This window comes from Myotis myotis, unplaced genomic scaffold (assembly GCF_014108235.1).
Source record: "Myotis myotis isolate mMyoMyo1 unplaced genomic scaffold, mMyoMyo1.p scaffold_m19_p_8, whole genome shotgun sequence".
Taxonomy (NCBI): Eukaryota; Metazoa; Chordata; class Mammalia; order Chiroptera; family Vespertilionidae; genus Myotis; species Myotis myotis.
Genome location: NW_023416390.1, coordinates 9,276,907 through 9,304,794, shown reverse-complemented (window position 1 = coordinate 9,304,794; position 27,888 = coordinate 9,276,907). Strand labels below are relative to the sequence as shown.

The 27,888-nt window shown below is 45.4% G+C and overlaps 1 protein-coding gene across 1 annotated transcript in view; it reads right to left on the bottom strand.

The window, feature by feature from the left end:
- LOC118661465 (aldehyde oxidase 2) overlaps positions 1 to 27,888 on the bottom strand; it is a 63,369-nt gene that overhangs the window by 5,327 nt on the left and 30,154 nt on the right. The window contains exons 17-32 of the mRNA XM_036319567.1: positions 26,599 to 26,721; positions 25,488 to 25,584; positions 24,925 to 25,049; positions 23,850 to 23,983; positions 21,124 to 21,211; positions 18,915 to 19,001; positions 18,537 to 18,728; positions 17,296 to 17,523; positions 13,182 to 13,277; positions 11,682 to 11,810; positions 9,623 to 9,697; positions 8,838 to 8,890; positions 7,550 to 7,664; positions 6,770 to 6,835; positions 6,470 to 6,658; positions 4,176 to 4,343 (exon numbers count right to left, since the gene is read on the bottom strand). Coding sequence (XP_036175460.1) covers positions 4,176 to 4,343; positions 6,470 to 6,658; positions 6,770 to 6,835; positions 7,550 to 7,664; positions 8,838 to 8,890; positions 9,623 to 9,697; positions 11,682 to 11,810; positions 13,182 to 13,277; positions 17,296 to 17,523; positions 18,537 to 18,728; positions 18,915 to 19,001; positions 21,124 to 21,211; positions 23,850 to 23,983; positions 24,925 to 25,049; positions 25,488 to 25,584; positions 26,599 to 26,721 — 1,965 coding nt within the window. The remainder of the gene's footprint in view (positions 1 to 4,175; positions 4,344 to 6,469; positions 6,659 to 6,769; positions 6,836 to 7,549; positions 7,665 to 8,837; positions 8,891 to 9,622; positions 9,698 to 11,681; positions 11,811 to 13,181; positions 13,278 to 17,295; positions 17,524 to 18,536; positions 18,729 to 18,914; positions 19,002 to 21,123; positions 21,212 to 23,849; positions 23,984 to 24,924; positions 25,050 to 25,487; positions 25,585 to 26,598; positions 26,722 to 27,888) is intronic.

The following is a 27,888-nucleotide window of genomic DNA, read 5'->3' as shown; positions in this document are numbered from 1 at the left end:
AAGGGAGGCACCGCGGGGCGTCTCCGCTCTGAGCGGCCCCTGAGTCATTCGGTCTCCCCGAGTCCACGTGGCCGGCGTGTTTGTGCCGCTGGACGGCCCTGCCCGTGACTGCGGCGTAGCCTTCAGCAGAGCAGCCGGGACACTGCGCGTTTCCACGTGCCGTGGGGTTGGTCGCAGAACCACAGGAAATGGGAGCAGTCCCTGGGACAGGCTGCTCGCCTCTCCCTCTCAGAGAACGGAGGCTGTGCATGGGGCTGGGCGGGGGGGGGGGAGGGGGGGGAGGGTGGGGGCGGTTTGCATGGCGAGGCTGTGCGTGGGGTGAGGAGGGGGTAGGGGGAGCGGCTATGCATGGGGCGGGGGGGGGGGGCTGCTGTGCATGGGGGAGGGGCCGGCTGTGCATGCGGGGCGCGCGGGGGGGGGGGGGTGGGGGTGGGGTGGGGTGGCCGGCTGTGCATGGGGGGGCTGTGCATGGAGGGAGCGGCTGTGCAGGGGGAAGGGGGAGCGCAGGGGAGCAGGCTGCCTGCCCCTGGGACAGCCTCATCCACATCTGGCAGGAAGGGCTGCCCGTACCAAAGTAAACAGGTGGCACGTTTAAGCAAAAAACGCTCCGGCCTTCTTACTAAGGCGGGCTTTTTGCTGAAGCTTGAAGCTAATTATCCGTGAAAATGTGGCTGCTCATCTTGAGCTGTTTTCTGCCCTGGCCAGGTCCACCTGATTGAATGTGGACGCTCTTCAGCCTTGGGGAGGGGCGCATCTGGAAGAAGGTCTTTGACAGTGACGAGTCCTTGATGGAGACTTCTCTCTAATATGTACAGTGACTTGTATTTACACAGCGTTTTTACGAGCATTTAAATGCATATGTTATTTAATTCCAAGAGGAAAAGTAACTACTGTGTCAGACCGTCATTTCTATGTAAGAAATAGGCTGTTATTTACCTTACGGTCATAAGGAGCTTATTAAAAGAGGACTTTCCAGTGCTCATGTTCTAGTCACAGACATTCTACCCTCTCATCTTCTCACCTGTCAGAACAAACTATGTTTTTTAAAAGTTATATTTTTATTGATATCAGAGATGAAGGGGGAGTGAGAGAGAGAGAGAGGAACATGTATGATGAGAGAGAATCCTTCATTGCCTGCCTCCTGCACACCCCACACTGGGGATTGAACCCACAACCCAGGCATGTGCCCTGACTGGGAATTGAACTGTGACTTCTTGGTTCCTAGGTCAACACTCAACCACTGAGCCATCCTGGCTGGGCAGATCAAACTGTGTTTTGACAACAGCATTCAAAGGCCCAAATGCAAAGAATGTTAATGTCTACGCTTCTTTAAAACATTTTTTTTGGTATAGTACAATACTGTATGGCAGTGAGAATCATTATATATTTCAACTTATGAACCATGATGTAGCTGGATCAAATGTAAGTTCTGATGCAGCCTCAGATGTGTTCCAAGATGCCTTAAGGAGACTGGTCTGTAAGGGGGCCTGGAGGCTGCTGTGTGAGCGAACATATTTCTAAAGATCTGAAGAACAGAGCTGGATGGTGACAGAGGCAAGTTGCCAGGAAATCTGTGGACTGGAAGGACTGTCCAGGCTTCACCCTGCTGGTGCGAAGATAAGGGGTGCAGCCACCGACTTTGGTTTCTTTTATCTCTCTGCCAGTGGGAACGATTACAGCCTTTCAGCTACGCATTTTTCCACCCGAGAAGCAAGATCAGAGGCTTAAGAAGATTATTTATTTTTGAGGGCTCCTTAGTCCCAGCCGACTTTAAATCCATTACAACTGCCCCAGGGCCTTTGCACTAGCTGTTCTCTGCCTTGACCTTGCCATCACCAGCTTTTTGTTTGCTCCTTCTCTTCATTCAGGCCTCAGTTTAAATGTGAACACCCAGAGAAAACTTCTCAATAAACTCTATAAAAAATTCTATAATAACTCTCTCCATTGCATTCTAGCCCCTTACTCTTCTATTTTGCCTCCTCTGAAATTATATTGTGTGTTTGTTTACTATCTGGTTTCCCCAGTAAAATGTAAACTCCATGCGGGTGAAGATTCACTGGCTCACTATTTCTTTAGTTCCCCCCTGGTGCCTGGCACATGGAAGGGGCTGAATAGGTGTTAGATGAATGAATGATTACACGCTGAGTGATTAAAGCTGGAGCCACACCCATACCTCCTTTGACTTTAAGAAACGGTTAGGGCTAAGTGAGAACAGATTGCTCCATTGACTCACAGGGATAACCCAGAATCAGCCGAGCACTTATAACTGACAGCAGTGTTTTCCTTTCTCCTCTGCTCCACCGTCAGCTCCTTGAGAGCGGGGACCTGCGTCCGGTTCACCACTACACTCCTGCTACCTCACACTATGCAAGAACAAAGTACCCAACTCATCTCTTGAATATGATTAAAATATGAAAGGTGAGTAGGTTAGCCAGGTGAGGAAAGGAAAGAAGATGGTTCCCAGCAGAGGGAGGAACACGGCGGAGGTCTCTGTCCTTGATACAAGGATCAGCCTGAAGAAGCGAGTGTGGCTGGGATGGAGAGAGAAGGCAGGGTGGGGACCACGTGTGGCTGTAGAGGTGGGGGGCGGGGGTCTGCCACACTGGATTTTACAGGTTTCTGGACGTGGCAGGGAAAATAAAAAAGTTTTATCTTTAACCCAAGAATAATGGGGATCATAGCTGTCACACCACAAATCTCTGGCTGCCGTGGGTGTCGGGAGACTGTTAGGCGGCCGCTCTGACCCAGACTAGAGAGTTGGGGGTTGGACTGAGAGTCTCTAGAGAGTAAGTGGAGACAGATCTCTTTCATTGCCAGCACCCAGCATGCCTGGCACCTATTCGTTTCTCAACAAATGTTTGTTTAAGAGTGGTTGGATGGAGGAACAGAGTGGTGCAGGAGGTTGCTAGGGGTTGAAATGAACAGGACATGGTGAAGGACTGGCTACTGAGAGAGAAAGGGAGAAATGTCAGGCCAGCTCCTAGGTTTCTGGTTTTGTGTTACTACCTGGATGGAGGAGTATTGCCATTTCCCGTGACAGGAAGAAGCAGAAGCATCTGTATTTTGTGTGTCTCTGGTTCTCTGTTAAACCAAGAGTCAGCTCAATGGTTAGCGTCAACCTATGAACCAGGAGGTCAGGGTTTGATTCCCAGTTGGGGCGCATGCCCAGGTTGTGGACTCCATTCCCAGTAGGGAGCATGCAGGAGGCAGCCGATCAATGATTCTCTCTCAACATTGATGCTTCTATCTCTCTCTTCCTCTCCCTTCCTCTCTAAAGTCTCTTTCTCTCTCTATATATATTTTAAACAACAGTCAGGGCTTCCTTTCCACCTCCCTCAGGCTCCACTCAAGGCGGCTTCTGCTCACCCACTTGCTGGTGTCCAGCGGGGGGAGCGGTCTGGAGGCCAGAGCAGAGGAACTCTTGAACCTCCGAAGACTCCCAAGGACTTGAAGGGTTTATATTCTCATATATGAGGTCAGTGGACTGCGAGGAAGATTGCGGGTCAGGATAAGATGAGGGGTAAATGGTCGCTCTCAACATGGTCTAAGCAGCCTCAATAACAAGGGGCTTGTTATTGCGAAGCTAGACATTCTGCCCTGCCCTCGTCTCCAAAACCTGGGCCAGTGGCTCTAAATAAAGACGATGAGTTTGTGGGATACATGAGTTTGGTCATTTATTTTCTTTATGGGTTTAGGCAGCTAGTTTTTGAGTGATCTTTCATGGGAAAAAGTATCTTCTCAATCCAGATGTGAGTGAAGGCTCGCTGAGTCACTCCCAATTACACTGCTCAGACCTTTTCAAATGTTCATGTCAGGGATGCCCTGATTTTGTATAAATAAGGTCTATTTTACGTGTAAACATAGATGAATTAAAAGATGGGTGGAGGGAGGGTGGTCAGACTGGTGACAGATCCAGTGTAAGATTGTGTATCTGTATGTAAATAATTTATCCAAAGGAAAGACGGTTGAAAATGTGTGTGTGTGTGCGTGTGTGTGTGTGTGTGAGAGAGAGAGAGAGAGAGAGAGATATGGTGATTTCTGGTTAGTGGGATTGTGACTGATTTTAACTTTCATCTTTTAATTTGATTAGATACAGATTAGATTACACATTTACCTAAGAGTTATGAGAAGGAGGAAAAGAAAAATCCCCTCCTAGGAAAGTAAACAACTCCTACCATCTCTGTGAACCGGTCTGCACAGGCCATCCGGACCCACTCAGGGGTTGCTGGGCTCTCCACTGTGAAGTCTTCGGCTATGTCTCTCTCTCTGCGTGCGGCGGCCACAGCATCAGTGATGGCAAAGAATACAGATGACCCCAGGAACATTCCGGACTCCCCCAGGCCCTGCAAGAGAGCACATTTGTTTTAGAAGCTTCTATACCAAACTATACGTTGATAGAAGTCAGGGGGGATTATGGGGAAATAGAGATACCCATGTCCTGTCTAAAGGAGGCTGCTGTTCTTCGGTTCTAGCTAACTGCTGCCTTCCAGAAACGCAGCCCAAACGATCAGATCATCCCATTTTTCAAGAGAATTTCAATATTTGTATTTTCATGTAAAATTCCCTGACTTGCCCAGCCAGCGTGGCTCAGTGGTTGAGTGTCGACCTATGAACTGGGAGGTCACGGTTAGATTCTCGGTCAGAGCACATGCCTGGGTTGCAAGCTCAATGCCCTGTGTAGGGTGTGCAGGAGGCAGCCAGTCATCATTGATGTTTCTATCTCTCTCTTTCCCTCTCCCTTCCTCTCTGAAATCAAGAAAAATACATTAAAAATAAATAAATAGCCGAAACCGGTTTGGCTCAGTGGATAGAGCGTCGGCCTGTGGACTGAAAGGTCCCAGGTTCGATTCTGGTCAAGGGCATGTACCTGGGTTGCGGGCACATCCCCAGTGGGAGATGTGCAGGAGGCAGCTGATCGATGTTTCTCGCTCATCAATGTTTCTGACTATCTCTCTCCCTTCCTCTCTGTGAAAAATCAATAAAATATATTAAAAAAAAATAAATAAAATTTCATGACTTTAAAAAGCACTGCATAGGACAAGGAAAACACATCTGCAGGCTAGATTTGGCCAATGGCCCCATTTGCAACCCCTGAGCTAGAGAAACTGAATCGGAGTCCCTTTCCCTTTATCAGTGAGATGCAGGCAATGACACGTACCTTTCAGGGTGTGGTGGCATTCAGGTAGCACAAAAGCACAGCACCTGGTACCTGGTAGGTCCCTGCTGTTAGTACACTTCCCGGCACACGCGCAAACCCATCACTGCCCTACAGGTCTGCCTGTGCGGGGCTGGCCACAACCACAGGAACCAAGGGTCCTGCTTGCCCTGAGAGCTGCTCTCTGTGGGGTCTGAGCATCCTTTTGCCTTTCCCCCTCAGAGTGATTTCCAGCCCAAAGAGAATCCAAAGGCCTGGTGATTGGCCTTCCTTTCAAAATTGCCCCTCCCTTGTGCCGTTCTCCCCCTCATCACCCTATGTCCCCAGAAAGCTCCTGGGCGGCAAGAGGGCTCCATTTTGGAAATGATGCAATTCCAGCAGATGGATATGGACTCCTGGACTTATTGATTTTGGTACTACTTTGCCGCCTCTCATGAGAAGTCTCCCAAAAGAGTTTAAAGACATTTTTAATACTGCATCTCAAACCTAAAGGGAGTTGCAACTGCGAGGGTAGCTCTCCTGGAACCTGCACACAGCAATGCACACACACGCTGACCTTTATTTTAATTTGCAATTTCCTGACGTTAGCAATTGCTGAGGGTTGGTGTCTTTGCTTCCTGACACAGCTGACATCGGGGCCCGATGATTCGTTGCCGTGGACAGCTGTCTTGTGCACTGAAGGCTGTTTAGCAGCATCCCTGGCCTCTACCCACTAGAAGCAGCATCTTCCTCCATGGTTGTGACAACCAGAAACGTCTCCAGGCACTGCCAAATGTTCCCTGAGGGGCGACCCCCCCTTCCTGTCCCATTGAGAAACGTTGCTTTAGATTATTTCTGGGGAGGGAGGAGGCTCCTGAGCCCCTCGGAGCTGAGTGATTTGCCTAGTATCACAGAGTTTGGCTCGGGCAGGAACGCAGGTTTCCTGAGGCCTGGCCCAGGGTTCTGTTCACGCTGCCGCTGGTTTTTAAGGTTTCAGTAGCATTGAAATCTTATTCCCACTCCCATTTAAAATTTTAGTCTTCAGGTTCTTAAGTGAAAATGTTATTCTATCCAATCAAAGCTTTGGCTGAATATTAGAGTTCTCGCTGAAAGAGGATTTAATAAATCAAATCCTTGGCCAGGATGGCCACTGGGTGGATCATTCGTCTTCCCCGAATTTCCCTTTGCTCGAGGTGATTCATCTCCAAATTCTAACAGTCTGTCTCGATTTGGTCTTGATAAGAGTTGACATCTATTTTTTATTTTGTCCACCTGCTTTCGTTTATTATGCTGCCTGACACAGCACACTGCACAGTGGCTGGTGTGGGTGCTTACCTTGGAGGAATAGATGTTTACTGGGGTTTGGGATGCCGGCAACAAGGAGACATTGAACTCCTCTGGGACGTCTGTGATGGTTGGAATTTTGTAGTCATCTGGGCCTCGTGAGTACAGGACACCTTCCGGGGAATATTTCAGCTCTTCAGTGGTGTAAAGGCCCATGCCCTGGATAAACGCACCTTCGACCTGAAGTGGGGAAATGCCAAGCTCTGTGAGACTGTGTGCTTTTCAGAAGGCGTTTACCTACCCACCATGGCTCCCAGGAAGCAGCACCCAGCTAAGTGGGCCAGGACCTACCTGCCCGATATCAATGGCTGGGTTCAGGCTGCAACACGCATCCATGACAATGTCTGTTCTGATTTTCTGCCAAAAATTAAAATGACCTCAAGTGTGAAAACCTGAATTAAAAATAGTACTTAAAGATTTATTCACATGGTCCCAAATGATTCCCAAACTCCTGCTAGTTAATTAAGACTGCATTGAACTCCATCAGCATTAGAGGGGGTAAGACATCTGCTATCTCTTTGGATTTAGTGCGGAGACTATCAGTGGCCCCAGAAGGTCTTTTGCATTCATGGCTTTGACTCAATGAGATGGCAAACACAAAGTTATTGTCACAGCCCTCCCCTTCTCTCCCAACCCCAATCTATTTCTTTAGAGGCAGGAGCACCTTGGGATAACCCACTCTGAAGAAACAGTATCACATTGCTGTGTGCTTTCAAAATGCTTACTCAGGACAATTTGCTAAATTACCTATTTCTTCAGATGAGATAACTTGACCTTTCTTTAGAAACAGAACACCCCCCCCCCCTTTTGTTTTCCACACAACTTTGGAAAGTGATTTTGATGTCTGAATTAAAATAAGAAACGATGCATTTTAGGCTGTCATGAGCAATGCCTCCTGACTACTTCTTTCTAAGTGCAAATTCATGATAAAGCTGGATCTCTAGACATTCCCACGGGATTGAAAGGGTCTTCTTCCTACAGTATACAAGTATGACACAGAGAACTCAGGGCTGTTCATGTGCAACGCAGTTTTGTTCTTGTGTTAACTCACCAAGAAGAAAGCTTTATTACCTTGTGGGCTCCTGTCAGGCAGTCGATTTCCACCTCAGAGCAGGCTGCTCCGTAGACATAGTAAGGAAACGGGTCTCCCTCCCCCTTCTCCCAGTCCATGAAGGCCTTGTAGCCCCTGATGGGAGAAATAAAGCCCTTTAGCTGGGGGTGTGCATGTGTGTGCATGCATGTGTGTGTGTCTGTGTGCGTGCGTGTGTGCAAGCAATGTTGATTCATTTAAAAAATTTCTAAAGTTATGATAGCATTTAATTTGACTGCTGTTTATTTCAACTGCCCTTTTCCACTCCTTTAAACTGCAGCCTGTATTCACATCCCCGCTGGTTGTGGCAACACGAATCTTCGCCTCCACTTTAAAGAGGATGCTCTGTGCTGCAGTCAGGAGGTCAGAAACGGAGAGAAGCCAATGGACCATTTCGGTTCGGCTCTCCAGGTCTGTATTTTGATGGTTTAGGCTTGTGGTTTAGCTCTGCACATTGAGAACTTCAGCTGATTTTACCGGCATTCCCAGTGAGTCCCCCTAGCTGGTAAAAAGAGGGCCAGTACTTCAATGCATTAACTTATAATGGAAAAGTACCCAGCTGGAGGCTGATTCGCTCTCTTCTTGGTAACTGAACTCAGGAATTTAGAACTCACAGTGTACAGGGCATTGGGCATGGCTATTCCCTCCTTTTTTCTTCTTAATGAGATCTCTCTCTCTCTCTCTCTCTCTCTCTCTCTCTCTCTCTCTCTCTCTCTCTCTTTCTCGTTTGGTGGTTTGCTCCATTAGATTGTTACACTAATGTCATGCACTTCCAGAATTTGACAATCAGCTCTCCTCTCTGTGCTTCCTTCAATCAACCCACCTTTTCCAAGGGCCTCCACTGAGGGGTCCTGCACCAGTGATGACTGGTGACCTCCCGCCCACCTCCCCTGTCTACCAAGGGGCCTCCGCACAGAGAGATTTTATGGTATCGGGAGGAAGATTTGTAAACTTGATATGCAAGTTACTTCTTTTTACAATTCACACTAAAGAATATTATTATTCTTTCTTTTCCACAATAAAGAAAAGTAAATAATGATTAGATGTTATAAGTCATGTTTAACTTTCCAATAGGGGTATTTTTGTTATTTAATATTTCTTTGGACATAGCTCAAAGGCCTATGTGAAGTCGTAGAATTTGGGGCCCAGAAAGGACCTCAGAGATCACACGATGAAAACTTGTTTTACAAACGAGGGATGGAGGCCCTGAGTGCGTGGTTGCCTCCCATTTTCTTGGCTAAGTCAAGCTGTTACCGTTGCCATTTTTACCTGAAGTATCCTGTGGCCGAGAGACTGATTCTTTGTTCAAAAGCAGCTTCTATCTGCAGGATGAGCATAATCAGTTAAAATAAAATAAATATACCATCTAATAGGTGAAAATAAAAATATTCAAAATAAAACTGTGTGTCAAAATTGACATATGATCATTGTTGGTGCTTTGTTACCAATAAAAGGACTAACTCATCATAATTTATATTTTTTCCTCTCAGCTGGTACACTAACAATTTCCTTCTGATTTGAGTTCAGGGGTCTGAATTAAAGAAATAAAATGGAATCCTGCTGCCCATCCATGATGTACAGGCTTAGTTTACAAGGTATTAGTGCTTCATATCTAAATGTCAGCACTCTAGTAGTGTATGTGCAAATGTGAGATAATTGTGCTAAAGAAATAGTATATAGGGTATTGTAAAGTTGGATTAAACAAATCATTTCCTGTGAGACTTATTCAATAACAATACTCCATATCGGGTGTGTGTGTGTGTGTGTGTGTGTGTGTGTGCATGTGTGTCTGAGGAAGGCTCAGTCTGGGTCAGGCCTTCTGGGTACTCTTTATACACTTCCATTCCTCTTCTCAGGGATGCTGTTCCCCGGGCGCTCTCTCCATACATACCTGGTAAACATCACGGAACAGCGTCTCAGCCTTTGGGGCTCTTGCCCTTGGGTATAAACCAACTCAGAAGAACTGTCGCTACGAGCTCCAGCTGTGTGCTGCCATGGTGCTCTGGGCACTGGTGTGGGTTTCCTCATTTGTAGTAATGGAGTGGAACACTTACCCAGTTTTCCCAGGAACCTTCTGGATTTTTCTTAATGATGGGCTCAAGGCGTTTCAGAAGGATCTGACAAGCGTTCTTGGAGGAGTAAAGAAGGGCATTCCCATTAGAGAAGAACCCGGGGTCAGGACTTGCGTGGAAGGAGATGAATGGATAACTGATTAGGTCAGCGAATACTATGGAGTGCCTGATACGGGCACATTGGGGACACAGAGCCGGTACCAACACAGCCCCTGACTTTGAGAGGAGCGTCCGTTACTGGAGGGCCTTTCCCTTCCTGCTTCACTTCCTGTGAGAACACAGGCTCAGCTGAGCTTCTCCTCTCAGGTCCCCTTTCTAAATATATCCATGTGCTTAATTCCTGCTTCTCTTTTTCTACATTTTTGACTTGTACCTTCTTTTGTATCTTCTAGCCATTAAAATAAACGAAACATCTTATTTTCATTCAAATTTGTGCTTTCCAATCTCCAACAATGACACGCCAATATCCGCCTGGGTCTGAAACATTATTCAACTCTCTGTCCATCCCTCTGCCTGATCACCCATCCACATCAAAGTACTGCAATGGCGGCCTTTCCTTTGGGTGTGAAGTGAAAAAATAATTGAGTTTGTTTTTTATAATAACCTGATCTACAAAGTTTCTGATACTCAGAACTGAAACCTAAAACTCAGCATCCTAGAACAGCGATTTTCACCCTATTTTATCTCCTGGCACACATACTCTAATTACTAAAATTCTGCAGTACACCCCCAATTTTTTTTTCTGCAATGACAAAAACAATAGGTATAATTTTGATTCATTCACACCAGATGGCTATTGTTGTGTTGTCATTTTTTTAATTTGACAAGCTAAGGGAAAAGAGGTCAGTGTCTCTAAATGTCAGGTATTTCATGTTTTTCGAAATCTTGCGGCCCAGCAGTTGAAAATCGCTGTCCTAGATGAATTAACACTGAGTTTGGGCTGACAACTTCCATACACATTGAGCTATTCCTAACTTGTGTTTGATTCTACCCAAAATTGGATCTCATGAATTTGAGGTTTCCCACACATTTGTTCTGAGTAAAAATCTCTGGTTTTTGAGCCCCTCTCAGGGTGTCCTCACAGAGATAAAATGGATTGAAAAGTGGTTCATCTTGGTAGCTTAAGTGCAGTGTCCTGGCACTGAGGGAATATGCCTTCCCACAACATTCCAATAGAAAAAGGGGACAGTTTATAACAGGAACATGACAGAAGGACAGGCAACCAGATATTTGAATGAAGGAATGTGAAGTCATGGTTCCATTCAGAAAAATCAAAAATTATACACCCGTTAGAAAGCAAGTACAAACAAAAAGGATGAGTACTCTGGTAGGACTCCACTGATGTAGACGCTTTAATTGTACCCTGTCTACCTGGCTGGAGTCCTTTCTGCCTCCCTGCCCACAAGACCTTATTGGTGCCAGGGGAAACGTGCACAGTTCCGCACGACTTGGCTCCCAGATTTCTTCTTTCTGTGTCTTCGAAGGACAGAGACTGCCTCTGCACCAGAACGCAGGCTCCCCTTCTTCCATAGTTGCTGGGCGTGTGGTTTCCCACTGCTCTACCTTCTCCCACCTCCCCTGCAGTGAGCTGTGGCCTGAGGCTGGTTCTACTAATGGATGGCGAGTGGAAGTGACTTGCATGGCTGCCAGATCTGGCCTCCACGCTCTCCCTCCCTGGCTCATTGGCTGATGACGCTCAGGGCAGCCTTGAAAGTCACATGTTGGAGATGGAGGAATTGCCATCAATCTGGGTGCTTGAATGAGTGAACACTCCCCCTGACTCTTCAGCGTACAAGAAAGGGACATTGTTATGTTTCAGCCATTATGTTCTGGGTCTATCTGTCACCGCCATTTAGCCTACTCCAACTAACACACTCTCTGACACTGGTTAGCCTGAGCCTGAGTTTAGTGACACAAATGGCTTCTCTGAAGTCAGCCACTTGTGCCTGTATCCAGCTAAGAAAACTGGAGATGTGGTACAAGTACCCAAGGAAAGACAGACAGACAGACAGACAGACAGACAGACAGCAGCAGCAAGCACCTGCACGGCTCTGCCATTGACATCTGAACCGATGGAGGCAGCTGTAGCAATTGTATTAGGCACCGTAGCTGTACTTGTCTCACAGATGTGCATGTAAGACATAGGTATTTTTAATTCACGGCTGGCCACCTATGAGAAAAAGACATATTTTCAAGTTCAGCAAGGAGTTCTATGAAGATTTGAGTCATCATTTTTCTTAATAAAAATGACTATTTTTAATATGTTCGTGATATCCTTTAAAGCATAAATCTCATGACATGTGGCTACAGGGCTGGACAGCGACAGGACAGGCAACTGCTGGGCTGGACAATACCATGACAGGTAGCCACCCCGCCAGGCATTTTCTCGAGAGGCAGCCAGTATCGCGAGAGGCAGCAATGGGGGGCCGAACTACGTTGTGACTGCCCGTCTTGACGTACATGATAGGTAATAATAATAAGGGAGAGAATACAATATGGTTTCGAATGGGAGGATTTAAAGGAGCCTCCAGACCACACTCAGGTCAGTGGGTGTCAACTGACCAACCACCAACTGGAACAAGACTTAGAAATTGCAGCTCTTCCTTGGAACCCTGTCAGAGCCTCACTGTTCATGGCCCTCACCCACGTCTTGTCTCACCTCTCCTCCCTTCCCTTGATGACAAAAAAGATGCCTGAATGCTGGGCTCTCTTAAGATGAATTTGCAGAAGAAGAAAAAAAAACAAAAAGGAAAAGAAAAAAAAGACAGATTTGCAGAAGCTGTAAGGCACCCCCATCTTCTTGAGTGGGGCCTTCTCGATCAATACACATTTCTTTACTTAAAACTCTGATGTTTTATTGACTTGTTTTTTTAAACACCCTGGCACATGCATCTTGTACCAGTAACAGGAGGGGGATGGGGCTGAAAGCCACCAGAATTGAGGAGTCCTTCAATTGGAATGTGGGAGGTGTATTCCAAAGTAGCTAAGGGGATGGATAGTCAAAAGCTGCAGATATGCACTCCAACAATCTAATGTATTTGTCATACAGTTAAGTTTATTTAAAGAATTAATTTTTTCTCCTGGGGTCACATCTTCCTATTTTGTATGTAGGCATGTGTGTGTTAAAGTATTCTTTAAAAATGATAGGAAAATAACATTGATGAAATACTTATCCTTACTTGTCAAAACAATATCCTAATATTGTTGTCCAAACTTCAAAACTTATGCATGCTGGTCTCAAACAGGAAAAGCAAGAAACTCCTACTCTACGAAGCCTGCATGGCACACCCAGCGCAACGATCCAGGGGCTCAACGGCTCCATCCATGAGCCCTGGCCAAGCTTCAGGAGAATTTGCACGTGTGTGTGTGTGTGATTTCCACCACCTCAGCCATTTTATTTGATATGTAAGAAGTTTTTCAACTAAATAGTCAAGATCTTAGGGTTTGAGTTCAGGGAGTTGTCCCTTACCCTAAAATTAGTGCCAAATGTCAGTCATATCAACAATGAATGAGATCAATGACTTCAGTTTATTGATCTTACCTGTAGCATTTTGGTGTGAATACCTTGTCCCAGTTCGTTGCCTCCGTGTGTGACCAATACAGACCCGTCTGTGTAGATATGAACCAGTGCAGCTGCCTAGAAAAACAATCCGAAGACACAGCTCAGGGCCAGTTTAGTGAGGCTCAATAGAAGAAATGGGGTAGAGAAACGCCAGTCTCGCGCAGTGGGGGGGGTCAGAGGCAAGCTCTCCTGGTGGGGTTCAGAGGCCTAGTTCTGTTTTGTGCAAAAGTCACCTGGAAAGACAGTCTTAGTTAGGAACCTGGTTTTAGTAGGAGCCCCTTGGGATACTCAGGAGTTGTGGGCATTGTTTGAAAGTCACTCTCCTGCTTAAAATCTCTGGCAAACCACTCAACTGGTGAATTAAACATTTGTAAGTACACGCACGTGTTCTGTGCTTGCTCTAGATATATAACCATGAATAAGATGTGCTTCTTCCTCAGGTAGCTCAGTGCAGTGGGGGGGGGGGGGGGAGGGCAGGCTGGAAAGCAGGTCATTAGAATGCAGAATGAGTTGTGAGATAAATGGTGTGCCTTGGGGCCCCAGAGACCTGGGAGGACAGACCCAGCTGCTTCTGCAGAGCCAGGGAAGGGTTCCCCACAGTGACACTGAATGGAATCATGAAAGGGAGAACAGTTTGCCCCTTGGGCAAGGTGGGCAAAAACTCCCCATTGTCTGCAAGGGAGAGCCCTGCACCTGCTCCTTGTTATTATATGAGGCCCTTTGGGATTCGGTCTCTGATGCTTTTCCCACTTCATCCCTGTCTTTTCCTACCTTTCCTCTAAGCCTGACATTACCCCTGTTCCTGCCTGACTTGCACTGTTCTCTTCCTGGTTTGCTCCCCAGCCTTCAACACCCTCCACCCCTGTGGTCTCTATTTTGTTAGAACTTCTGTGAACACTCCTCTTTCCTCTCCAGGAAGGATCCGTTACTCCCTTCTCTGCACCTACTCTTATAGGGGTGTACTGAGTTGAGTAGCGTCCCCTGTAAATCCCTGTCCCTTTAGGACACCAGAAAGCAACCTTATTTGTAAGTAGTCTTTGCAGATGCAATTAGATGAGATGAGGCACGGCAGGCTTCTTCCCCGGGGCCTCCCGAAGGAGCATGGCACTGCCAACATCTGGATTTTTAACATCTAGCCTCCAGAACCGTGAGAGAATGCGTGTGTTGTTTGAAGCCACTCAGTTTGTGGTACTTTGTTATTGAGGCCACAGGAAACGAATACCGGGGTGACAGGGAGTCTCAGTGAGGAGGGGCACCTCGTCTTTTTCATCTTTGTGTCCTGAAGGGAACTCTGAGTAGATCTGAGTCACAGAGACACTAAAAAAGTGTTTGTTAAACTGGATGGATGGCGATGTGGTATTTTTCCTTTGAGGAGAAGAGGGAGGGGGAGGGGGAGGAGGAGGAAGTAGGACTTCTGTCTATTCTGTCTGGAGATGCCTGGGGCCCGGATGGCTTGGAGGGATTCCAGGCATCAAGGCTTGTAGGTTCTAATAATAGTATTTCTTCAGCGTGGCCTCCTGACCCCCTGCGAGGACATGCTACTCCTGCCTGGTTTAGGGATTAGGTGTCCAGCTTTCTGAGTCATCAGCTGACCTGGAATGACACACCTCAGGTCCTAGCCTGGTGTGCCTTGAGCACATCAATTTGGAACTCTGTGGGGAAGCTGGAGGTCTTGCAAAGGGACACTTTGCTGGATTTAAAACATTTTTTTTTTTTTTGTGGTGAGATGAGAAGTTGGCAGAAATTAGGCTGTGGTTTAGGTGAGGGGCAGCCATAAAGGTGAGGGGAGCTGTGGTATTATACAAACAAATATGTGGTCGTTGCCCCTGGTTTTTGACACAGTTCCTAAAACCCATGGAATTTACTGTGCTTTGTATGCTAATGAGATGACTCTTGGAGGGCAACCTATCTAGCTGGGGCGGGGGAGGCAGGATGGTTGCCAGAGAAACCAACCACTGGGAGAGTCACATCTCTCAGCCCCACTCCCTGACCTCCAGAGTAGTGTGAGACTAGAGATTGATTTCAATCCCCGATGGCCGATGATTTACTCAAGTGTATCCAGGTAACGAGATTTCTGGGAGATTCCGGGTCGGAGAACACATCCACGACCAGGTGGGCCCCATGGTGGAGGGAGAGGACATGACAGCCTCACACCTCCTCTTCCATGCGTCTCTTCCATTCGTCTGTTTTTGGGTTGTATCACTTAGAATAAATTCGGAGTAATCATAAGCAAAGTGCTTTCCTGAGTCCTGTGAGTTGATCTAGTGAATTATCAAACCTGAGGGGGTGGGTAGAGGAAACCCCCAAATTTGTAGTTGGGTGGGCGGAAGTGCCGGTAGCCTGAGCACCCCATTGGGCTGGTGTATGAAATTGGGGCGGTCTTGAGGGGCTCGGCCTTTGACCTATGCACTAAGTCTGGGTAGTCAGTGTCAGAATGGAAATGGATTGTTGGACACCCAGCTGATGTTGGAGAATTGCTGTAGAAAAGACGCATTTGGCTGCACATGTGATATCCAGGATCTCTTATGCCTTAGCTGTTGATTCAGTCAGGCTTGCAGACAATTAACCTTCATGCACCTCTGTATAGAATGGGCACCTCAGATCTGAACAGGACTGTGACCAGCAGTCGGGGGGTCTCACCCTACAACAGAGGAGCCGCAGGCCTGAGAGGTGTGTCAGATCTCCTGGGTGTGGGGCGGACTGTCCTGATAACTACACGGTGCTCCAGGAACCCTGCCGATGCCGTGCAGCCATTATCTCATTGAACTCTCATCGACCCTGAGAGAAAGGATTATTGTTCTCAGCTTATAATTGAGGAAGCGGAGGCCCAGAGAGGTTGAACATCACACAGCCAGTAAGTGGCAGGGCCAGCGGTTTCTGGGGTCTGCCTGATTCAAGTTGATCAGGGGTTTGGGGTACTTGGTTTATTACCTAAGAAAGACTTTCTTTGACAGGGAAGCTTTTGTAGTGTGTGTGTGTGTGTGTGTGTGTGTGTGTGTGTGTGTATGTGTGTGTGTGTGTATTGGCTGCCAATAGTTGGGTGTAAGTGGAAGAATGTTTTCAATGGTATATACATAAGGGAGATCTACTGCATTTTTAGATTTATATTTAGACATAATGTGTGTAAGATTTTTCTGCTTTTGATGGACAATCCCGAGATGCAAGTCTTTCCCAGTTTTCTAAACAGCTTTCCTGTATGTGGCCCACTGGGCTTGCTGGGAAGACTCAGTACCAGGCCTCGTGCTATTTAATAGACTCACCTATGTGCCGCCCTTCCCCCTCCCTTCTGGAGAGGGCCTCTGAATGACTTGCCTTTTCCTTTTGCAAACCGATCTGGGAGGATTGGGCCCCACCCCCCTTTCCCCATCAGAATTGACCTGTTCCTGGGAGAGGAGGCTTGAAACAAATAGCTGGTCAGGGCAACGTGGAATGACTTCCCTGCCTAAGACTTAGGGTGCACCAGGAATGCTGTGGGGGCTGGGGTGCAGGCCAGGAGCAGCCCCATTCCTGCCCAAGCCTGTGACCCTTGAGCTTAGAAAGCACAGCCCCCCCACCCCCCTCAAAAAAAGAGAAAAAAAAGCCGAAACCGGTTTGGCTCAGTGGATAGAGCGTCGGTCTGAGGACTGAAAGGTCCCAGGTTCGATTCCGGTCAAGGGCATGTACCTTGGTTGCGGGCACATCCCCAGTAGGAGATATGCAGGAGGCAGCTGATCGATGTTTCTCTCTCATCAATGTTTCTAACTCTCTATCCCTCTCCCTTCCTCTCTGTAAAAAATCAATAAAATATATTAAAAAAAAAGAAAAAAGAAAGCACAGCCCCGCAGGCCCTGTGGGCTCCTGCTCCCTTTTTGAATAGGGGTTCAGTGGGTCAGTCAGGACTCCATCTTGGCAGTCCCCCAGCTGCAGGTCTCATGCTTGCCAATGCTGCTATCTGCTGTGGAGGCGCTTCTCTACTGCACTGCGGAGCAAGTGCTTGCAGATGGGTGCTGCTCAGGCGAGGGGCTCAGCGCCCTGGGAAAGGTGACACTCCGGCAAAGTCAGCACAAGCTGATCGATCGGGCAAGGAGCGTGTCTGACACAGGTAGGACCTTACCTGATGGTAGCTAGTGGCACCAAAGCCGACTGAAAACTTCATGGGGATAATGGCAAGTCCTTTCTTCTTCCAGTAATTCTTCTTATTAAATGCTTCCACTTGCTTTCTTCTGCTGCCAAAGGAAGACTTGTCCAGACATTCGTCCCAACATCGTATCAGGTTCTCGGGGCTGAAGGCTTGTTTGTAGATGGTTTTATCCACAGTTTTGTACATGTTTTTCTCCCTAACCTGACGTGGGAGGAAAATGGAATCGATAGTTATGGCAAGTCGGAAACTGACTACAGCATATATTGAGGAAACGAGATTGAAATGTAAAAAGCAGGCTGGGGTCTGATGGGGTATATGAAGAGCAGAAAGTGTTATCAACTCTAACCTCAACTGCCAGGAGCTGCCCCTGTCTGACTAGCATGTTGTATATACTGTGCGCCTAGGATATTGCGCAAAATAATGTTTTCGGCGAGCATCCTTTTGGCGGTATCTCTCAAGAGTTTTCAAGTGTGCTGGCAATTTCACTTCTGTAAATTTACCCTCTACCTAGGAGGGCAAAGATATACCCCCGAGACATCTGCACCAAGATGTGTATAGCAACAGCATTTTAATAGCCAAGGATGGGTAACGAGCTGAACGTGCACCAGTAGTGGAATGGCTAAGCAAATGACGGCACATCCCTGTTACATAGCACTATTCAGTCTTGAAAAAGAAGGAAGGTCATTCTATTGCTACAGGAAGATGGCCACAGCCTATTGTCAAGGAGAAAAAAGCAGAGTGCAGAATAATGTGTTTATTATGGCCCCATTTTGGTAAATCACTGTATATGTGCATGTATAAACACAGGGCAATGATGATGTGTGTATGTATGAATACAGATGGGTGGATACCCATAGAGAAAGGGCTAGGACAATAAATATGGAAATGCTGACCATGGTTACTCTTAACCAACAGGGACGGAGGGATAAAAAAGGGTACGTTCACTTTTTACTTAATGACTGCAGTGGGGTTTAAAGGTTAAGAAGAGTAATTATCTTTGCACAAGTTTTAAAAAGAAGGAAAAAGAGAAATCTTTGTACAAGAAGGATGAAAGATAAGAGCAGGGAGGTGAATTATTTTAGGTAGCCCTGAATATATTTTGAATTTTGAGCCAGAGCTAATTTGAGTGGTTCTAGGGTATTTCCCTAGGTAGCTGGTTCCCTCCTCATCTGATTCTTCAGCAACCTTGGCTGTGACCTTGATCAAAACCTTACCTTCTCTGGCAGAAGGCCACATTTGGCTGCCACAGCTGTGATGCAAGATTCTGTTACCAGGGTTCCTTGTGGGAAGCCGTATCCGCGAAAGGCCGTGTTGGATGGTAAGTTGGTCATACAGGCACGGCCCCGGAACCTGAGGTTTCGGATTTTATATGCATTTTCCAGCTTTAGTACAAGGAATTCTGTTACCTAAAATAATAGAAGGTATTCACATATATTGGATAACATTTTCCTCTTTTCTCTAAAAGTCAAGAACACAGAGTCGAGCTGCTGTGGAACCTGGTTAAGTACTTGAGGAAGCGCGTTCAGTAAAGACTCATCTAGAAGTTCTGGGTTCTACTCACGACCAAGGTCACTGGTGTGTGATGCACGCACCTGCTCCGAGTCGTCCAGTGTGCACCCTCCGTTAATGAAGCACTCAATGTCTAGAGCTTTGATCCGCCCGTTGTTCATGAATCCCACCTGTCAGCAAATGATGGACATTTTACATGATTAATGTCCATGCCAACTTGGAGCCACAGCCCAGCTCCCCTGTTGGGCAGGACTGAAGACAGACTCTGCTCGCGTTTGCTCTGTGGTGTCCCCACCTGGCTATCCCCCTGGCTTTCAGCACTTGGCTGACAAAGGCCTCCTCTGACCTGAATTTTGCTGAGCCCTTTCCTTTCAACCTGCAATTTTCTGGCTTCACCGTCATCGTGGAATTCTAAAGTTTTTGCTGATCTCCAGACATGTAATTGCTACCCTCTTCTTCCTTATTCTTGGAAGATTCTCCTTCACTTTTTACTGGCATTCCTTCTGAGTTAGCCCGTGGTTTCCGCCCCGTGGAAAAGTTTCTGGAATTTCAGAGTTCGATGGGATGAATGGCAGTGCATCTCGTCGCAGGAAAGCGTCAAAAGCCAGGGCTGGAAATGGTCCCTGGCCTGACGGCGGTTGTGCTGAGCTGTGGAGCGCTTTGCAACTGGTTACATAACAAATGTGAGCTCGTACTGCTGTGCTTCCTGGGTGGGACTCACAGAGGCACCTGGTGTTTTCCTGAGGTCACCACTCCACTCCCACCACGGGACCAGTCTGTCTGTAGAGCCCAGATTGAAAAGAGAAATTCCCACGCCCTGCTGTAGTTCTACCAAAAAGACTGGCTCTGGTTGGTGTCTGTCTTCTGAAGACCCGGGGACAAATACAAGTGATGAAACGTGCAACTATCTGACTATTATCATCTACTCCAAGGGAAGTGTTGGATAATAAACCAGAGCAGTAAGGACATGTGGGAAAACCCGCCAATTCAGAATTTATGGCAATTTTGACAAAGGCTAGGCTGCAGCGTACCTTTAACTTTTCCTGAAGAAAGCATTGCCAAGCAAAGGTAGCAGAGAGAATTCTTCAGCTTTTAAATAAACTTTTGAAGAATTTTGAAAGAATCCCTCACACATAGGTATCTGCTCTACTAATTTACTAGTAGTTCCAAGTAAACAAGCAAACCTTTGTTAGCTAAGTTTAATGAGGATATATACATACATGTATACGCATATGCACATATTATTATATTGGAAGTACAATTATATTTCTTTAAAAATAAAATAAAATTTGGATTTTTAAAATAGTCTAATGATTTCCCTCTTTTATATTATGTTTTATGTTATTATAAATGCGAAAATATTTGCTGTCTAAATCCTCTTAATAGGCAGTAGTACTAAAAGTGTCTCACAACTAATATAAATAAATTCTGATTTATAATTCAGGCCAAAACCAAAGGACTCAGCAACTACCATAATACTAATTGCCACAATCCCAGAATGTGTCTCTACCTTGCTCTTGGTACTAGAAGATAATATCTGTATTAATTTCTGTGCATTTGAAGGCAAATACAAAGTTTAACTGCCAACTATGGTTTATTTCTCTCTAATTTTATAAGTTACTAATGCCAATGGAAGAGATAAAATTGTGAAAAGCCATTGTTTTAGTAATGACAAAAAAATATAACAATTTAGTAATCTCAGGCAATGACAAAATTAGATATGAAATTTAACTATATGTACGCTATGAGTAATTGCCAAATAAAGCATATTTGATAGGGAAATATTACATTAGAACTGTCCAAAGAACTCAAGCACAAATTTGAAAAGTAGTATTGATGTTAATAAGTATTTTTAATAGTGTTTATGCTACAGTTTCATAGAAATGCAATGAATGTGGTTTGAAACAATTTAAATTTATTTCACTTGCTAGTGAATTATTTTTTCCTATTTGCAAATAATTTTTATGACACTTTCATAACCACTTAGTGGAAACACTTGTAAAGTGAAGTTTAGTATAACAATGTTTGTAGCTTCTTTCAGGTTTTTGTCACTGAGGAAACATTAGCATTTTTAATCATGTATTTTTATTATTCAACTTCATAATTCTACACTAGATTTATTAGAAGTTCCTCCCAAAAATGTTATGAGTATTCAAATATACAGCATCCTCACTTAATATTTTAGATACTAAGATTATTGCTTTTAGAATTCAACAAAATCAAAACAATAGAAGAGAATAAAACCATTCAAATAGAATGAGGTATTTTAATAATTTCATCTTTAATACTCACTTTATATTTTCCAAATAATGGGTGTCTTCCCCCAGTTATTAACATGTCATCTTCACGATCAAGAACAAGACGAACAGGGTGACCAGTTCTAAAGGACAACAAATCTTCGTCACAGTCTGCATCCCACCCATCCATCCACCATCTACTCACCTAGTATCCATCCACCTATTTATCCATCCCCTCGTTTATCTATCTACCCACCCATCCTCTATCTACCTTTCTACCCATCCATCCTCTACCTGCCCTCCAATCCATCTTATCCAAACATTCATTTAACCATCCATCCATTCCATATATATTCATTGAGTGCATACACTGTGTGAAGCATTGAGCTAATGTACAACTAAATTACTATCGTCTCCGTGGTCTATAATTAAGATCTAGCTAAAGTGATTAATGTCACATGGCTGTTCACTTGTGTTGTTATGGCTTTAAATTTGACAATCATCCACATCCAGTCATTTTTGCATATCCCCACCACTAGTAATAAAGGAGAAAGAGTGTGAACAGATAAATGCAAACTTAACAACACAACTGCAAGCAAAGACCAACACTTGTCTTAGGATGTGTCAGGATTTGGATCTTCATTTTCTTTCTTTCTTTTTTTAAATATACCTTTATCGATTTCAGAGAGGAAGGAAGAGGGAAAGAGAGATAGAAACATCAATGATGAGAGAGAATCATTGATTGGCTGCCTCCTGTACATCTTCCCACTGGGGATAAAGCCCGCAACGCAGGCATGTGCCCTTGGCTGGAATCAAACCTGGGACCCTTCAGTCCGCAGGCTGACATTCTATCCACTGAGCCAAACCAGCCAGGGCTGGATCTTCATTTTCACTGGGACTGCCCTGATGTTGGCCAAGTTGTACCTTTGGGTAGCTAGGAGCTTCAGCCTTTCTGTGTCTCAGGGGCAGAAGCTCCCAGACTTTGGAGTGTAGAAGAATCCTCTGGAGTGCTGGTGAAATGCAGATTCCTGAGCCTTAGCACTTCAGCAATAGGTTGGGGAGGGGCCCTAGAATCTGCATTTCCCTCAGCGATTTTGATGCAGTGTCTTTAGGTACATGTTGAAAACCATAATTCTAGTGTAGGGTTTCCTTGTCTTTTTTAATGGTGAGGACCACCTGGAGCATCAGTTAAATGTTCAGTTTCTGGGTTCAATTCCTGGTGATTTTGATTCTGTGGGTCTGGGATAGGGAGGCAGAAATTGCTATGAGCTGAGGAAAATCTTATTACCAGCAATTTGGGAGCACTCCTCTGGGGACCACTTAACACAAGGCAGTAGTATGCTAAGGCAGGGTTGTTTAAGATAGTGTTTCCCACAGTTGGCAGTAGAACCACTGGGAAGGCTTTCAAAAAGTGTTTTTATTGACGAGAGAGAGAGAGAGAGAGAGAGAGAGAGAGAGAGAGAGAGAGATACATCAATGGCTTGCCTCCCATATGCACCCTGACCTATGGGATTAAACCTGTAACCTGAGTATGTGCCGTGACCAGGAATTGAACCCACAACCTTTTGGTGTATGGGACAATGCTCCAACCAACGGAACCACCCAGCCAGGGAGGAAAGTTTAAAAAAAAAATAATAATGCCGAAACCGGTTTGGCTCAGTGGATAGAGCGTCGGCCTGCGGACTGAAAGGTCCCAGGTTCGATTCCGGTCTAGGGCATGTACCTGGGTTGCGGGCATATCCCCAGTAGGAGATGTGCAGGAGGCAGCTGATCGATGTTTCTCTCTCATCGATGTTTCTAACTCTCTATCTCTCTCCCTTCCTCTCTGTAAAAAATCAATAAGATATATTAAAAAAATATATATAATAATGGTTGGGTCAGTATGGGGCATCCTAGGCAATTGGATTTAAATATTCCCAAGATGAGTCTAATGTGCAATTATGCTTGAGAAGCCTTAAAGGCACAAAGCCTGGTGGGAATACAACAAATTGATTCTCCCTTGCTGGGTCCCTGGTGGATGTGAATAGAGAGAGGTTCATTATGGAAAGAAGTGGAGGTGAGATTCAGATCCTGTTTTTTCCTACCTCTCATCACGGAAGGAGACACATACTGAGTGTCTTGGTTCCTAGCTCTGAACTATACAGAAGCTGCTAAAGGACATTTACAGGCTGATTGGAGCTCTGACAAAGTACAAAAAAAAAGTAAAAGAAAAAAAGAACACGAACTAGAAAAGCCAACACCATGAACAGCATGAACAGTGAGCCTTCCATTGAGGTGAGCCCGGGAGCTCTCTTTGAGGATGTCATCTGTCCACTGAACACACATTGAAAAGCCAGCTCTCCCCAGGTGCAGGGAGGAGGCAAAGGGTGGGGTCTTTCCTCCCTCACCCCGCCTGTCTGCAGCTGAGAGTAGGAAGGAAAAGTGAGGGAGCATTCTCCCACTTGGCACTCTACTTGGGTAGTTACTTGCCCCACCTCTAAATGGGTCACCTTCTCTGAAGCTCAGGGTCAGGACAACCCTCGCCCTGGAGATGTTCAACTAGTAATGCTACTTTTCCTTTTTATAGGAAATTAGCATAGTCAAAGTCCTATCTACATATGACTTTTCTATTAACTCCAAGAGGGTGGGCATTGTATCTGCAATTAAAAAGAAAAAGAGACAGGAGGCTGAGCTGCCCAAGGGTGGCAGGTGGTTATGACAGCAGCCCAAGCGCCTCTCAGGCCACTGATCGGCCCTCAGCTCTGACATTTTACACCCTTCTGTACCCCCAAATGCACTTACTTGATGGCACCCACAGCTGCAATAGCTCCGAACACAGCTGATTTTCCTACTTTCCCGCCAAAACCTCCACCCACTCGTTTCACATGACAGGTGATCCTGTTGCTTGGGATGTTTAAAGTAGAAGACACTGTTTTCTGTAAAAGTTAGATATTGGGAAAGTTTTACAAGAATGAAATGGTAAGGAGGACTTTGAGTTCCTGAAACACAACATCACTGCAAAATCCATCCACATCTGCTCTGTAAAAAAAAAAAAAGAAAAGAAAAAAGACTGACAGTCTGAATGTGTCTTGTGTAGCCCCATTGAGGTCATAAACATGGGCCATTACCACAGAACACAGCCTTTCCAGTAGAAAAATCGCATTTTCCAGAAGGGAAACTGTCAGAAGAAACCATCCTGGGTTCCTGTCAGAAGCTGAACTCCGAGACAAATGCCTTAACTCCGTGGTAGGCAAACTGTGGCTGGCGAGCCACATGCAGCTCTTTGGCCCCTTGAGTGTGGCTCTTCCACAAAATACCACATGTGGGTGCACGTACAGTGCTATTGAAACTTCGTGGCCCATGCGCAGAAGTCGGTTTTTGGCCTGGACTAGTCTATTTTGAAGAAGTACTGTTGATATTTGACTCTGTTGACTAATGAGTTTGCCGACCACTGCCTTAACTCAGTGTCCCAACAAGGTGAGAAACAGCAAACTCTAGACAACCTCCTGAACAAGAAGCATTTGCAGCTAAAACTTGCTGAGTACTTTATGGCTGGGGAAATGAAAACGTGCTATAAAGTGAAGAGTTTACTCCACAGGTTAACTGTAATAATTATCTTAGAGAAAAACCAAGTATAGCTATAACTTAGTGTTGTCATCCAATCACAAAGTTCATTTAAGCATACTGCCACTGAATGTCTTCTCTAAATCTAAATAATACAACGAATGACTTCACAAGACCAGGAGAAAAGGGGGTTCTGGGGCCTTAGTTCTCCATTGCTGTCCAATGCTTGTATTCTAAGTAAATGCCTGCCAACTCCGAGGCAGAGGGGGGTGAGGCGGAAGTTGCAGAGGTGGGGGGCGGTCCTGGCCCTCACCTGCACGTGGGCTGGATCCTGGGTTGAGACATAGATGTCCAGTTCGTTGTCCTCAGTCTTTGGAATAACAAGCACTCTTTGTGTTTCCATGTAAAAGTGTTCCTGTCCTCCAACATGGACCTCTCCTGTTAGGTGCAAGCACAGGGAAATTCCTGAAGGTGCAGGCTGGTTGGAAATGGTCATGTTGGGGAATTCAAAAGCAAGCAAGATGTGGTGAACTGGCCAGCCTGGATTTGTCCTGACCGAGGAACTGATGGGTTAGGCATTTGTCCTGTGTCAACTGAGAGCAATCTTTCAGAGATTACAGTTCTGGATAACAAGTTTTGATTCCATTCCTCACCCTGCCCTTGACGCATCAAAATCTTAGGAGTTTTTCTTCTATTTCTTCTGCTGCTCCCTACCTCCCACCCTCAAAACCAACAGACACACACACACCCACACTATTTGGAAAGAAGAGATCTAAGAGAAATTTGGCAAAGCACCAAGAGGAAATCACAGGCTGTCAATGTCTGCTTTAGAGTAGAATCCCCCAAAGATCCCATCAAATATCCTGAGTCTCTTACCTTCAACAATTTGATCGACTTTTTCAAATGCTTCCTCAATGTTTCCTTGTTCAAGTTTCTTCTCAGGGCATAGGAATGAGTTGTGTTTTATGGCATCCTAAGTGACAGGAGAAAAACACAAAGCCAATTCTTTGTAAGTTTCTTCCACTGGCAGTGTTTTTCTTAATAAAAAGCCAGCAAACTCCCCAAATTGCCATCTGCTAGGACACATCAAAGGAGTCCTGCAAGCAGGGAAGTACTAGAGCAGTGAACGCACTGCAGAGATGGGATGTTGGAGAGATTGTCTTCTAGATTGCAGAGGAAACCAATAAGGGTTAGAGAAACGTTAAGAACTGAGATCTGGAGGCACTTTGATGGTCCAGGATGATCACTACACTTTTCTCATTTTTAATGTGGATCTCCAGGGAACAGGTGATAGGTCTACATCAGGGGTCCTCAAACTACGGCCCACGGGCCACATGCAAATACAAATATTGTATTTGTTCCCGTTCTGTTTTTTTACTTCAAATTAAGATATGTGCAGTGTGCATAGGAATTTGTTCATAGTTTTTTTTAAAAACTATAGTCCGGCCCTCCAACGGTCTGAGGGACAGTGAACTGGCCCCCTGTTTAAAAAGTTTGAGGACCCCTGGTCTACATGTAGTATGGGTGAGGTTCTGGGCCTTCCCTTTTTACCTTTTCCACGAAGAAAAAACACTGGTGTAAGACTTAGGTAGCTCATGTACAAGAACCTCTAACTCAGAGATCTGAAAGAACAGGCCGTGTTGAGGGAGAAGACTCAAGTCCTAATGCATTTCTGGGTAAGAAAGCCCAATAGATGTTGTAGGAAGTTTTTTCATTTCTTTGAGATTTGACATATCTCACAGGGCTTCTCTAGTTCTTTGTTTTCTTTCTGATAATAACATGAACGAACTCACACAAGAAGACTGGGAGCCATTCTGAGGTTCTGTCAGACCCAAGGTCGTTTTCGATACTTCAGAAGGCACCTGTCTTTTGCATTCTTACTCTCCCATAGCTTTAAAGCTATTGCCTTTTTTGCTAAGGATGATATTAAGATATTTACAAAAGTACTTTTAATCTGTAACCTTATGGGAGAGACCAGTCAGCTTACCTCGATGGTGACGATTACGGGCTCCAGATCTTCATAGGTGATCTTTATCTCTTCAATTGCACGTTTCGCCTGTACATCTGTCTCTGCAGCCACAGCACAGATGATTTGACCCACACAAAGTACCTGTGGAAAGTACATGCATGAAGCAGGTAGAAAATTCTGGGTAGGAGTAGCTTTAAGCTCAACTTTACCAGTGGCATCTTAGTTGTCATCATTGAGAAATAATAACCACTTTGAAGTCACATTCAACTGTATGTGCTTGGTTAACACATTAACATTTTTTTGAATTAAAAAATAATTTAAATAATACAGATGTTTCCATTGGCCATTTTACTCAATGCATGTAAGCTCCAGAGTGAATGTGAGATTGGCTGTGACCTGAATCTGCTCTGTCCTGTCAAGTTAGGGTCATATGTATCGCCTTTGTGGTGTCATTTTAGAGTTTAAAAATAAGGACAGTATTTTTTTGTAGAACATGGACTCCACCCCCATTCATGTGTTGAAGCCCTAACCCCTCAATATGAGTGTATGGGAGATAGGGCCTTTAAAGAGATAATTAAGGTTAAATGAGGTCATAAGGGTGGAGCTCTAAACCAATAGGACTGATGTCCTTACAAGAAGAGGAGGAGAAGCCAGGGAGGTTCATGCACAACAAAAGGCCATGTGAGGATGCTGGGAGAAGATGACCATCACAAGTCAGGAAGAGAGCCTCAGGAGAAACAAACCTGCTGACACCTTGAACATGGACTTTTCAGCCTCCAGAACTGTGAGAAAATAAATTTCTGTTTTTTGAAGCCACTCAGTCTGTAGTATTTTGTATGTCAGCCCTAATAGATAATACAGGTCCTCAGTGACAGCCAACTTCACCTGGAGTTCAACCAAAAGAACAGTGATTCATGCCAAGGCTGCAGGAGACAGTCTGTATGGGACTCACTGAGATGTGGCAATAACAGCTAACACTGAGATCCTTCACGTGCCAAGCACTGTGGTAAGCACTTCACATGCATTAACTCATGTAAATTTCACAGCAACACAGTGAGGCGGGTGCTATGACTATTCTCATCTTACAACTGATGCCACCCAAGGACACACAGTGAGTGAGAGGTAGAGCTGGGACATGAACCAAGGTAGTCTGGCTCCAGACACAAGAGCTCAGTGAATGATTGTTGAATTGGTTAAAGGTCAAAGATGGCAAGAGGAACTTTTTAAAAACTGGAGTGTGTGAGGTAAGTGGAAGGTGGAGGGGATGGGGTTGATCCAGGAAAGGAGGGAGTTCAGTGTAAATAACAG